The sequence below is a fragment of the Limulus polyphemus genome, unplaced genomic scaffold (assembly GCF_000517525.1).
Source record: "Limulus polyphemus unplaced genomic scaffold, Limulus_polyphemus-2.1.2 Scaffold2133, whole genome shotgun sequence".
NCBI classification, from domain to species: domain Eukaryota; kingdom Metazoa; phylum Arthropoda; class Merostomata; order Xiphosura; family Limulidae; genus Limulus; species Limulus polyphemus.
Window position 1 is genome coordinate 53,275 of NW_013667743.1, and position 13,446 is coordinate 66,720.

At 33.3% G+C, this 13,446-nt stretch overlaps 1 protein-coding gene across 1 annotated transcript in view; it reads left to right on the forward strand.

The window, feature by feature from the left end:
- Positions 1–1,561: 1,561 nt before the first annotated feature.
- The window catches only part of LOC106466044 (putative ATP-dependent RNA helicase TDRD12), a 19,101-nt gene continuing 7,216 nt past the window's right edge, over positions 1,562–13,446 (forward strand). Inside the window, exons 1-6 of the mRNA XM_022394002.1 lie at positions 1,562–1,696; positions 8,669–8,857; positions 10,168–10,323; positions 10,715–10,952; positions 11,652–11,795; positions 12,584–12,786. Coding sequence (XP_022249710.1) covers positions 1,562–1,696; positions 8,669–8,857; positions 10,168–10,323; positions 10,715–10,952; positions 11,652–11,795; positions 12,584–12,786 — 1,065 coding nt within the window. The remainder of the gene's footprint in view (positions 1,697–8,668; positions 8,858–10,167; positions 10,324–10,714; positions 10,953–11,651; positions 11,796–12,583; positions 12,787–13,446) is intronic.

Sequence of the window (13,446 nt, forward strand, 5' to 3'; positions counted from 1 at the left end):
TGTGACTTATCCTAACTTTCGTAAGTATAGGATATAATTATGTGTCCTTTGTTGTCTAGATTAATTTATATGAATGGTAAGTTAGATATTGATTATTAATGTGTTTTCTAGGTAATTTTAGTCGGTTTGTACATTCGTTATTATTATTATATATCTTGTGGACTAGGAACATTTAGATAGTTTGTCCGTTTGATATTTATAAGTACTTTGTTAACTAGGTATATTTAGATAGTTTGTACGTTACATATCGTTACTGCTAATATGATATATTTCATTGATCTATCTGAATAATGTTTTTCTGTCATCGTTAACTATGTGTGTTATCGTCCTAATTTTTGTCAGTGTAGGGCTTTTCTTTTTTTCTGTTACATCACTGATATGTTCATTTCTTTCCTGTTCATAGGGCTGAGCTTTACTTTGGCTCCTTTTCCTATAATTGTGATAATAGAAACATCATTTTGTCCTCATAATGTACAATTTGGAGTTCTTCCCCACAGTGCCCACTTTGTTGATACTTATGATAGTTATGCATTGCTCTAAGTCAAGTTTTTCAGTTCAGGAACCTACCATTCAGACTAACCTTGGCTCTTTAAGTGTTCAAACTCTTGCCCGATATGTTAACCCTATGAGACTTTGCACTCTTCTTTCAATGGATGACTGTCTCATGCTTACTTCTTCCCATTCACAGTCCAGAGACCACACTCCTCTGCTCATATAGGAAGCAGCATGTTTGGAATTGACAGTGGGGAAGTCCATTGTTACCCCCTCTCAATACCCCATTCATTCAGAGGGGGGAGGAGACCTCTTTTTAACCACAGTCAAGCCCAGCCTTTTCGTCTTCAGGTTTGGAGCAAGCAGATTACACATTCCTCACCTCAAATTTCTTACAGCTTGTGATGTTCTATCTCTTTGGGGATGTGGGCTTCCTTGGAAGCTGTCATTTCCATGGGTTGTGTTCATATGAGTTCCTTTTGGTGGACATTTCTAGATCAGTGGAACTTCCCCTCAGTGGGTATTGGTTATGGTACATTCAGACATCTCCACAGTGTTCACTCATATAACAATGTCAGGGGATACCAGTTCCAGGTCTCAGTGTTTTCAGATCCTGGATCTCCTTTCTGGGCCACAGTCACCACATTGTGGTCTTAGCTTGCCATTTTCTTGGCTCCCTGAATGTGTTGGTGGATTAATTATCTTTCCCAACAAATTCTTTCACAGAGTGGTCCCTCGATCCACAGGTCTTCAGATGGGTGTGTTCTCAACTGGGGACACATCATATTTGCTTTCACCCACTGGAACATCAAACTTCCTTGGAATGGAAGGGTGAGAAGGATGAAAACCACATCAAAGAGGCCTAAGGCAGAAGGTATACCACTGCCTATGGTAAATGGACATGGAAGAAAGTCTATTGGATTGGGAAAGGAAAGATGCAACACATAGAGTCAGTCATTGGGCTGAGACAATGGACCTCACAAAAGACATACGTGATAACAGAGTGTGGTGACATCTGGATGAACAATGTCTGACTGAAGTTGACAGAATAGGGACTGAGAAAGAGGTAATGGTAGGGGTGGTTGTACAAGTAGAAGTCAAAGCAGTAGGAAGGATGGTTGCACCAGCCAAGATAGAGCCACAAGTAGGACAAGACCCAGAGTGGTGTGGAATAAAGACAGAGCTCTGGAGAGGAGTCAAATTGGTGGGTAAGCATAGATGAATACCCCTCCAAATTTAACAAAAAGCTCATCTTTCCCTATTCTTCACCTGGTTGTTTGAAAAAGGCTTGTCCACTTCTTCCATGTCTAGCTATTGGCCAGCCTTGTCAAACACCTCTCATTTCTCCAGGTTTTTTCTTCCCCTGTCATTTCCCTCCTTTTGAATCTTGTATCCTCTGTGTCCTTTGATTTGCCTGATTGGGATATCAGTGTGGTCCTTTATGCCTTTCCTGTCCTCCCTTTGAACCTTTATCTTTATGTTCCATCTACCACCTCTCCTTCAAGACCTATTTCCTTCTATTCCTGGCATGTGGACGTCGTCGATCAGGTAATTCTGCCTTTAACTCTCTCAACCTACACTTAATAATTTTGACCAACTACATGATCTTTTTTTACTCCTATAAAATCTGTATAGATTTGATACTACTAACTTTTAATATAGTATGTATATCTTCACAAAATTTGGCAGTCTTTCAGTAAATATTGTCTTTCACATAAAAAAAAAAATTATTTTTAGTGAAGTATTTTAAATAAACTAAAAAATATTTGTTTTGAATAGTTCATGTGCAAAGTGATTTTCATGTTGAGATTAAAAAATACTTTTCTTCATCTCGAAAAGCTCAGATTTGATTTACGTAATCTCTAAAACCTACTAAATACATTAATAAATACATTTCAGATGTTTGTTTTCAGTAAAATTTTATATTTTATCTGTTATTTTCTCTGCCCTAACTGTATACAAGGTTGGTCAATTTGACTGACCTTATAACCACAAATAAAATCTAAATAATTCTAAATTACCCTTTTTTCTTTCTAGAAGGACTTCAAATTGTAACATGAAACTACATTTGTTTATCCTAAGTAGCTTAAACTCATAACAGTATACATCTATTTATAATAAAATTTTATTGTTTTATTATCCTTTGAACTGTCTAACTACTATTCGCACCATTATAAGTTGTAAATCACTTGTGGAATGTGGAGCTCATGTTATGCTATAAAATTACATTACCCACAAGCTGCTCTCTTGCATGCCTTGTGAAATATTTTTATTTTATAATTATTATTGTTATTTATTTTACCTAATTTAACCTTAACTAATCTAAAGAGATCCTTGTCTATACATTTTAGTTACTTTTATAATAATAAATAAAGAATAAACATGAAAAACAAGAAATAAAGTATTTAACTGATTCTTCTTTTTTTCTTGCTGTTGATTGTCGATCACACTTAACCCTACTTTTTGTTTATACTAATGGTAGTAATGCACTAAATAATTTTTATTTAATTAAGTAATGACCAAAGAACATAGAATAATAACATGCAAAAAACCGACAATTTCCTCTAACTCTTAACAGTTTTTCTGGCTTTCTAACTATGTGACAAAAGCTGTTACAAATTCACCAAAGCTAGTCGTTATCTTTCCCATGGGAACGAAGCTTGTACTAACAATGAAATTGACAATTCTCCATTAAGAAAACAAAGAAATATATTACATCATTTGATAGATGAAACTTTGGCTTTCTATTGGTTATAGATAATATAGAGTTAAAGGAAAGAGAGAGCTATTAAAAAATCCTGAAAGAGAGGATGTGACAGGTGAGTGTGGCACGAGGGGTCTGATTTTTCTATTTGATGGCTCTGTAACCAAACAAAATTGAAGGCTATAAAAATTATGGTTTGCCTGATCAATGACAATTTTATAATGAGTAACTTACATTGAATCTCATACTTATTGGAGGGGTGGTAAATAAATTATAGAAGAGGGGATGCTTAGAGAAAAAAATCTAGCATTTCTCACACTACTGGAAAAGCAGAAGGAGATTTCTGCCCATTCCTGCCAATCTTTTGATTGAATAAATTGGGGGTTGGTCTGCTTTTTAAAATACGGAATTGCGGACACCCATTGCACTTTCATTGGTGTGACGTTCCTCTGGACTCCCCACTGCATTTACTTCCCTACTTTTTGCTTCCAGTGGAGCAGGGGAGTCCTTACCACTTTCCAGTTCCCATTTGCTGAGGTGATGGTCTATGGAGACTTCCTCTTGAATGAGTTTATTACTCATTATTATCCATTACTCATTATTATCCACTCGGTGAGAAGAGGGCAAAGCTGGTTTCCCTCCTTTCAATTTCCCTGGATACTTTTACCCAGGTGGACAGCTGTCAAAAGAAGTATAAAAACAATAGGTTGGAGAAGGTCCAGCATATGTGAGATCCTCCTCGTTATATCAGGTTTGGGATGACACCACTCTGTTCTTACAGATGTGTGCAGTAGAAGCCCTTCTTCATTCCAGTTGCAAGAGGTTCTTTCCCTGCTTCTTTGGTTGAGTTTGGGGGACTTTGTCTGCTCCGTAATGCGGACTACAAGATGTAAGTTCACTGTTCCTATGGTTGAGCAGTTTGTCTCCTTGTAATTCCAGATGCAGAATGTCTCTTTCCTGCATTTATGGTTCAGTGATTTATGATTCCTGCTTGTAATATTGGTTATAGATATTGCCCTGTTCTTACGGTTGAGTTGAGGCAATGCCATGATCCCGTAAAAACATGTTTGTTTGTTGTACTTCGTGCTCCTATGGTGGTTTTGGGAATTTGTCCAGTATTGGCCAAAAGCTAACTTCCTCTGTGTAATTCTGTTTGCTTGACGTATGATACACTGTTTACATATAGTTTGGGTTGTTGAGTATATATATAACACAGTCCATTATGTTTATGTTACAGTATATCTTTTTTGATCTTCAACCTCCTAATGCCAAGGATGAGTTATGGAACCTAGTCTGGCCGGTTGAGGTTGTGTATGTACGTAGTTAATTCTGTTTGTATTTTATTATGGCATGCACCTCTGTGAAGGAATTGCATTTGTGCACATCCTCCTAATGCAGAGGATGAGTTATGGAACCTTGTCTTCCCAGTTGAGGTTGTGTATGTACATAGCTAATTCTGTTTATATTATACTATGGCATGCACCTCTGTGAAAGAATTCCATTTGCACACATCCTTTTTTTCCACCCATATTAGATTAGTTTTCTACCTCAAATGTAAAGAGTATACCTATTCCAAAGTAGCGTGGTACCCCTCAAGTGTGCTTTGTTTTCATCTCGGAGCACACCCTTTCATTCTGGAAAGTTGCTTTCTGCTTGGCTTCTATGTTGTGCACTTAAACCAGCCACTCTACCTTTGTAATGTGGGATTCGAGCTTTGTGTGAGAAGATCTTATCAGAAGTTAACATTTTTCTTGCACTGAAAACGTATTTCTGATAGGTACTTACCTCCACTTACACCACACTTCCCAACCTTCTTTTCCATGGTTGGTGTTCTTCTTTTAGAGCCTGCCAATTCTCAAAAGTGAGGATTGAGTGGGAAAAGCAGAGGGAGCTAGCTGCACCAATATAGGTGGTGCAATACTATTGGTGAAGAGTAGTCACATGATATGTATATGTACAGAAATGGCACAAAATTGAAGGGGTATATAGACTAGTGCAATCATCATGAAAAGTTTTCAGCAATGCTTAGAGGGCAGAAGTAGATCGAGATTGTTTTACGTGAGAGTTAAGTATGTATCGGAAATACATTTTCATTGTAAGAAAAATGTAAGCTTTCTGTTGTGATTGGTACTTAGAATTAGGTGATGTTAGTTTTGGCCACAGCAAGGGATAATGTTTTTCCCTAGAATTATTCCCCTATTTATCTGTGCTTTTAGGCCATTTTGAATGCAACATAATTTTTGTTTTGTCTGGGTTTTTTTTATTTTTTGTTTAATCTGGATCAAATCCTGTTATTTTTTTGTCAGGGCTGTTTCCTTGAGCTCGTTTCTTTTTCTCATCAAGTTGCTGACCTTTAGAAAAAATTTACTTTCTGACATTTTTCATGTTCTTCATTTGAGGTGGATGGTGTCTTGCTTTGTTTATTATTATTTTAAGTCATCGTATTCTGGTAATTATTGCTAATTATATATCAGGGTATAGTACTATTTCTCAAACTCAATAAATGTTTTTATTTGAAGTGGACGAAAATATGTATTATCCTCTAAATAAACATATTACACTTTTTTATTTTCACACCTGGTTTTCTCTGAAAAGAAGCATATCACTGATTGTCCCGTGTCCATAGATGGTTCTACTGTTATAAATGTATGCAAAGTTACAAGATTGTGCCATCTTTGAACCATATATATTCCTAAAAATTAAAAGTAGTCGATACTCATCACTGAATTCTAGCAAACAATGATTACATAAGAAGTAGATTTAAATTTATTAAAGTAACACAAAAACAACCTAATTTGTGAAATTATCAAAACCAAAATCAGAAAGGTTAATTTTTTCCAAATAAAATACAGCAGTTGACAGGGAGAAAAGCTAAAAAACAAATCAAAGTTAATGAGTGTTTTTCTACTTTCTTATTTGATGATTTAAATTTTAAGTACACCAGCAACATAATCTTGTGTGTTTTTGTCTTTTACTGAAATGAAGCAAAATTTTTGTTCATTTTTACAAATATAAATATAAAATTATTTCTAACATATTTCAAAGATGTGTCATTGAAGTTTAACAATACTACAGTATCCATTTCATTTTAAAATGCTTGAATATTATTAATTAGAGAAATTATAATCTTTTTAAAGCAGTACTGTGTTAAATTATCAGTTATAAGTAGAATTTTCATATCTGCTGTCTTCACGTTTGTATAAATGATTTAAGATAACCAACTTTTTTCTTCTTTTTTTTACTTTACTAAAATTCTTATACTGCTCATTATTGGTGGGGCCCACATATTGCATCATGATTAAACAATCAGTGTAAGTAAGTGACCAAAATATTGGATGAAATTACTCATTATATATGTAAAATATGGAAGAAATCCAAACAGTTATTAGTAAGATTAATTGTAATCTTTGATGGTATTTTTTGCTTACATTTTTGTTTGTGAGAGATTCGTACGTTGTAAGTAACCCTATAACCAATAATATTGTAGACACAAGTAACTTGGTAATAAATAGCATAAAATCTTTTTTCTTATAAATTTAGCTCATGCAGTTTATCAGTAACTCTCAGTTAAGCTAATAACTCAAATACAATCAACATAGTTTGTACAAATACATTACCTTCTGGTGTTTAACCGTGTCACATAAAGTATACTGATGTACAGTTACACTTAAATGAATGAGGTCAACCTTTTATTAAGGTGGATTAACAAAATGAACCACATGGCAAAACTAGCATAATATGAATGAATTTATGAAACATGAAAATCTTATACATCAAACTCCATGCTTTACATAATCAAACATAACAAGTTTCACTTCACAAGACTTGTTACATGGGATAACTAATGTAATAAAACATGAGACTTGGATGTAACACAACATGGACAACTTAAAGGAACACAAAGCTGATTATAGTTTCACAAATCTAATTATTATGGTTTCAGAAATATAGTCTGTTGTTTAACAAATGCTATGTATGTTGATAGAGCCTAGACCAGAAAATCAGAAATCACATGCAAATGAAAAGTATTTTACTGCACATGTATAATATACATATATATATATATATATATATATATAGAAAATGAATACTTAAAGAGTTAAGCAAGAATTAAAATCAAAAAGAAGGACTGCATTAAGAACAGCAAATCCAAGCCTGTGATAAACAACATTTTAATGAACAATACAGCCCAAACAAAAAACAGAATTGAAGATTCTGCATAAATTAAAAGGGTTGCCAGGGTACAGGTTATAATGTGGAATATAAAATGTGTCCTGGGATTTGGAGGTGATTGCAGAAGTAGGAACCACATTGTGGTGTGGATACACCATCTATCAGTCTTATTCTCCATTCGCCACTCTCACATGTTGAAGAAAGCAAAACAAATTCATAAATATAATATATACCTTAGGAGAGCAAGATGTGGGTGCTCAAGCCCACAACGTCCCACATCTGTATTGCCCCTTCATTTCCTACAGGCAGTTGTGGGAAGGTGACTGCTCTCCAAAGTAATTAAAAAAAGAAAGAAAATAGGGTTTACATCTGGGGGTAAATAAGACAAACTAACCTCCTGATATTGGCATTCCAGCCCCCCATTATAGTAGTAAATTCTTAAACTATTACATTAATTAGTAGTACAGTAGACAGATTATGCTAATATAAAAACCCAACCAAGTTATCTAAACTAGTATAACTCCCAACCACCACCCATTAAGTTTGCTTATAAAGTCCACTGTAACTACCAATTTTCAGATTTTACCGAGTCTTTATAAGTGATAAGGTATTCATCAGCATAAAAATAGTGCCATAATGATCTTATTAAAAACTAGAAATACTTATTGGGAAGTTCAAGCAAAACTCCTTAATTTATGCCTGTTTTATATTTATTTAATATATTTTTATCACAAAGTATTTTAATAATTTTATTTATTGTATATGTATTAAATCCATTAAATACTAATTTTTTCATCAGTATTTCAACATCAATAATGAAATATTGTAATTTATTACCAATTTTACTAAATCTAAGTAGTTGTGAAGTTATAATATTTATGACAGAAGAATATGGCATAGTAATATTAAAAGAGGGTAAGCTGTATATTAGGCCTGGCCTGGCATGGCCAGGTGGTTAGGGCGCTCGATTCGTAATCTGAGGGTCGCAGGTTCGAATCCCCGTCACACCAAACATGCCAACCTCTGCCTGGTCCCAAGTCCAGGATGAGAAAGGAGGAGGATTGGGCGCGGGGCTAGCAACTCCACCCCGTAAAAACCAACCTACTACAAGTAACTGCAACAACACCTTCTGTTGGCGAGGTGTTGTTGCGGCCCTATGCTCCATTCAGAGTTTACAGGAATAAAAAAAAAAAAAAGAGGTGTATATTGAAAAATAAAAAGATTTTTTTTTACCAAAAACATTTAGATTGTTATCAAATATTTTAATTTCATATTTATATATATTTCATTTTTCTCTAGAGATTAGAAGCTATTAAATTTTGTGGACCATCATGCATACAGTCAGTTGTATGGCCTGCTGTGTTGAGGGGTCGTAGTGTCATTGCCGTAGGGCCTCCACACAGTGGAAAAACTCTCTCCTATCTTCTTCCCCTTCTGTCATCTGTTCTGCAGCTGAACACCTACTTGGAAATTCCTGATGGAAGTGGAGTGAGTTAAATTATATATTTAATGATTAGCATGGTGTTAAATGTGTTTTTGTATTAATATTATGCATTTACCCCTCATCCACACAAGAGGGGGAGGTCTTTTGAGACACCATGTAAAACTCATTCTGAAAGACATAGTGAACATTTTAATGTTTTATTGTGTATGGAACATCAACAGAAATTCATTACCAGCTTGAAAAATGCCTTAATGATTAATACAGGCATAAAATTACCCTTTAAAATTAATAAAACAAAAAGATGAGGGTAAGATATAACAAATTTTACTTAATATCTTTTTTTAACTGATTTATAAAAGTAAGTGTTGTATAAATAAAAGTTTTAATGCTTGAAAAGCTCCAAGGTATAATGGAAAAAGATAGTTACACAAAACTATAAAAGTTTAATGTACAGATATATGTGGGGTATAAAAATGTTGATTTGTGTGTAGGTTTTATTAGGATTTCTATTTCATTATTGTGTTTGGTTTACAGGATCGTACAAAAATGCTAATTTATTTATAGGTTTTAGTAGCATTTTTAGTATAGACCTGATTATTACTGCTGCTCAGGAAGAAATATCAATAAAAATACCACTTATAGAACCATTTACCATTTTGTATATCCACATTTAGTGTGTATTCCTAAGAGTTCATGGTGCTTATATATGTTTCTGTAGACTTATAATGGTATTTGTTTTATTTTCGTTTTATGGACAAGCATTTAGTATTATCAGTTTGAGCACCAGTTATAAATGTTAATACATTTTCAAGAACAAAATTTATTCTGATAGTTGCAACAATATTTACAGTGAATGAGATACATTATAAAAGTTTTAAAATTATGTTGATAGTGAACAGTATTATATACTTTGACATAAAAAAAATAAGTGCCAGGTAATGTTGAATTTTTGAAATAGCCTCTCGTGCTGATTCTCTGCTCATCTTGGAAGAAAGTCCGAAAAATACATAGCCAATTCCAGCAAATTGTTGGAGGAACTAAAAGGCCTCGGTGTTTGATGTTACATGGAGGTGGATCAGAAAAATCCCAGGAGGTAGTAACTTCTGTATGACTCGGCTATGTTAATGTAGGACTAAATTCTGTATGACTAGGCTATGTTAAAGTAGTAGTAACTTCTGTATGACTAGGCTGTGTTAAAGTAGTATTAAATTCTGTATGACTAGGCTGTGTTAAAGTAGTAGTAACTTCTGTATGACTAGGCTGTGTTAAAGTAGTATTAAATTCTGTATGACTAGGCTGTGTTAAAGTAGTAGTAAATTCTGTATGACTAGGCTGTTTTTTTGTTTTGTTACAGGTGCAATTGATAAATGGATGTGATTTCCTAATTGCAACTCCCAGTAGCTTTCTTCGGATGCTGCAGAATCATGAAGGTAAAGTCACAAATTTAAGGAGGTGCTGCCACCTGGTGCTTGATGATGGAGAAACACTCGTTGAGGAGTTTACAAAACAGGTGAGTAACATAAATTCACCTGGGTCTAACCTTACCTGATAGAATGATTTTATGTGAAAGACGACAGAAGTATCTTATGGCATATTTTTGATATACTTTCAAATATACTGAGTTTTTGAAAAAAGAGATGTTAATTTATGTGACAGAGTTTCTTAATCAGTATTGTATAAAAATGTATATTATGAACAAATTCTAAAATGAAATGTGATTGTAATATTTTTGAAGGAAGGTATATTTGATATTCATGCATTAGGTAATATAAATTTGCATGGTTTACATTTTCTCTCAGTTAACACGTCCTTAAGATGTGCAGAAAAAAATGTTTAAAAAACATAAAAACTAACCCTAGTTAACAAATATGATGCAGCTTACATACTTTATCACTGTTAAGGTACGTGAAGTCTTGATGGAATATGCTTCGAGTGTGAGACAGCGAGGAGATATAGCTGCACCTAACCAGATTATTCTTTGCACTGAAAAATGGACGAAAGGGATTGAATCTTTTATGTACAACTGCATGAAAGATCCCCTTGTGTTTTTCAGCTCTCTGTTTGAAGCAGCAATTTATGCACTTATTCCCAATTTTGTTGAAATATGTGACAGTTCCCAAAGATCAACAACACTTCTGAGTAAGAGAACTTTCTAAATAATGTTTTCTGTATGTTATTTTACAAGCTCTATTGTTGTGATTATACGGTATCAAGGTTTGTGCTCATTGTATCAGTGCATAGCTTTGTTGAATATTGACTTCGTTTTGTTCAACATTTTGTGACTATTAAATGCAATTTTGTTTGTAACAAATTTTAAATAGTGTTTCCATGTGTCCGTAACGTTACTAATTTTTTCAAATGTGTATTTATGTAACAATTATTTCTGAAGAATCAAGCATTTCTGATATTGGTTGTAGTTTTGTGACATTCAACTGTATATTTGCTGATCCATGAATGCTACGCTGAGTATAAACTCGTATAAATTTAAAAATGTGTTTATAGAAAAAAATAGGCAAACTACATAACAGCATTTCAGACCTGAGGAGATGAATATATAGGCAGTTTATGAGATTATAAATAAGGTATTTCAACTGATTTGTGAAAATTTCAGGTAATTAATAGAAATATTGTTACCTTTAACTTTGTTTGCTTTAACCAGCTGGACACGTATGTTTTTGTAGACAATTTCAGAGTTTTGATAGTTAGTTTCATTGATTAGATTTTATTATATGGCTCTTATGTTTGAAATAATAATTTTATTTTTACTTTTGTATTAGTTTTTGAATATATGTAAATAAAACTCTGTTAATTCTAAAAAGAAATCTGACTGGTTAACAGATCTCGTGAGCAACAACAAAGGTTTGAAGATAGTAGTTTGTGTGTCTAGCCCTGCCTCGGCTCTTGAGGTTCACAAAATCCTGAAAAACTTCTCCATTTACTCCATATTAGCTCATGATAATATGGTACATTATGATTTGAATGGTAAGTGACTAAAGTTTTGGGTATATTTTATTTTGATTATGGTAGTTAACAAGTAGTATCGTGATGCAACGTGTATAAAATACAGATTAAAAGAGTTGACAGAACCTATTACATAGTGGCTAGATCACCATTTATTTACAGTAATTCATTATTTCTCAAACTGTGATACATGTGTCCCCAGGGGGTCAATGCTTGGTTCTCAGATGATATGCAATAATAATAATAAAAGATGGAAAAGCAAAAAAATATCAATAATTACAAAGATTCTGGCATATTATCAAGTGAGGTAGTATGAGAACAAAAAGGGATACTGGTTATTAGACTTGGAAAAAATTGGGTATCCACTCCTCTAACCAGTTAGTTTATATTGAAACTAGTTGTGTAATATTCTAGCATTACATGTATTTATTTGTTTGGTAATTTTCAATGGAATATTATGTATTGTTTGCATGATACTAGAAAAAAAAAATAGAGAATGAAAAATCAATTATTTTCAAACCTGAAATTACTATCACAATTACATAAGAAATAACTTAAGTTTTGTCTTAATATTTTAATTCTAGAAATAAATATTATAATTTCTTATATTAAAACGATTGAAATTTTGTACTGTAAGTTATGGCTTGTGTTTTAATTGAACCTTTTTGAAGTGAAATGTTGAGTGTCTGTTTAACTTGGAAAACAACAGCAACTAAATTTGGTTGATTATTTGTAGGATTAAGATGTCCTTTATACTCCAGTGTGCTCTACAGAAATTAACTAATGTTATTTTGTTATAAATGTATTAGAAGTTGCTCAAGAATGGCACACATCACATGCCAGTGGATCGCATCCTGTGTTGGTTGTATCAGACAATGTTTTACCTGCTCTTCAAGTTAGAGATGCACAATGTCTCATTCATTATGATCTTCCTGAGATTTCACGGTTTCAGTTTGGAAGTCGTTATCTTACCTTATCAGACTATTTTCCTCGTATTGCAGAATTATCGAAGGTTAGTGCTTGTTTAGTTTCTGGTGAAAATAAATTTGTATTTTTATGTGTTACTGTTTTTAACTACATTTCAATTTATTTTCTTTCAATTAAAATATTAGGCAGCTTTAATAAAATTTTATGGTGCTTATTTATTTTGTTCTCTGTTATAACAAGAAAAATAATAACTGAAGGAGGATTTTATCATTAAAGAGAAAGTAAAAAGGAATTATCCAGAGGGCTAATTGCACTTCATTTGAATATTTGTATGTGCTCTTGCAGTAGCATGTGTTGTTCCAGATACAAATGGAACACATGGTGGCATATCTACCACTTATAGATATGGTTCTCAAAGAATTTTCAACCATTTGACAGTACAGTGTCAACACAGATTTATGGAAGGATGCTTTTGTAACAAGATTTTTGAACAATGTGAAGTCTAAGGATGTAACATTTTGAAGAAGGGGTCTTCAGTGTTCTCTGTGGAAGTGTAAAAACTCTCAGAGCGAAGTGTTTAACTCTCTCAACATGGGCTTGGTCAATTTGACCAACCACGTGACCTCTTTGTACTCGATTAAAGTCTTTATAGATTTAATACTTCTAACTTTCAATATAGGTTGTACATCTTCACAAAATTTTGCAGCCTTTCAGCTCATATTATAAGTCTTTCACATACAAAAAA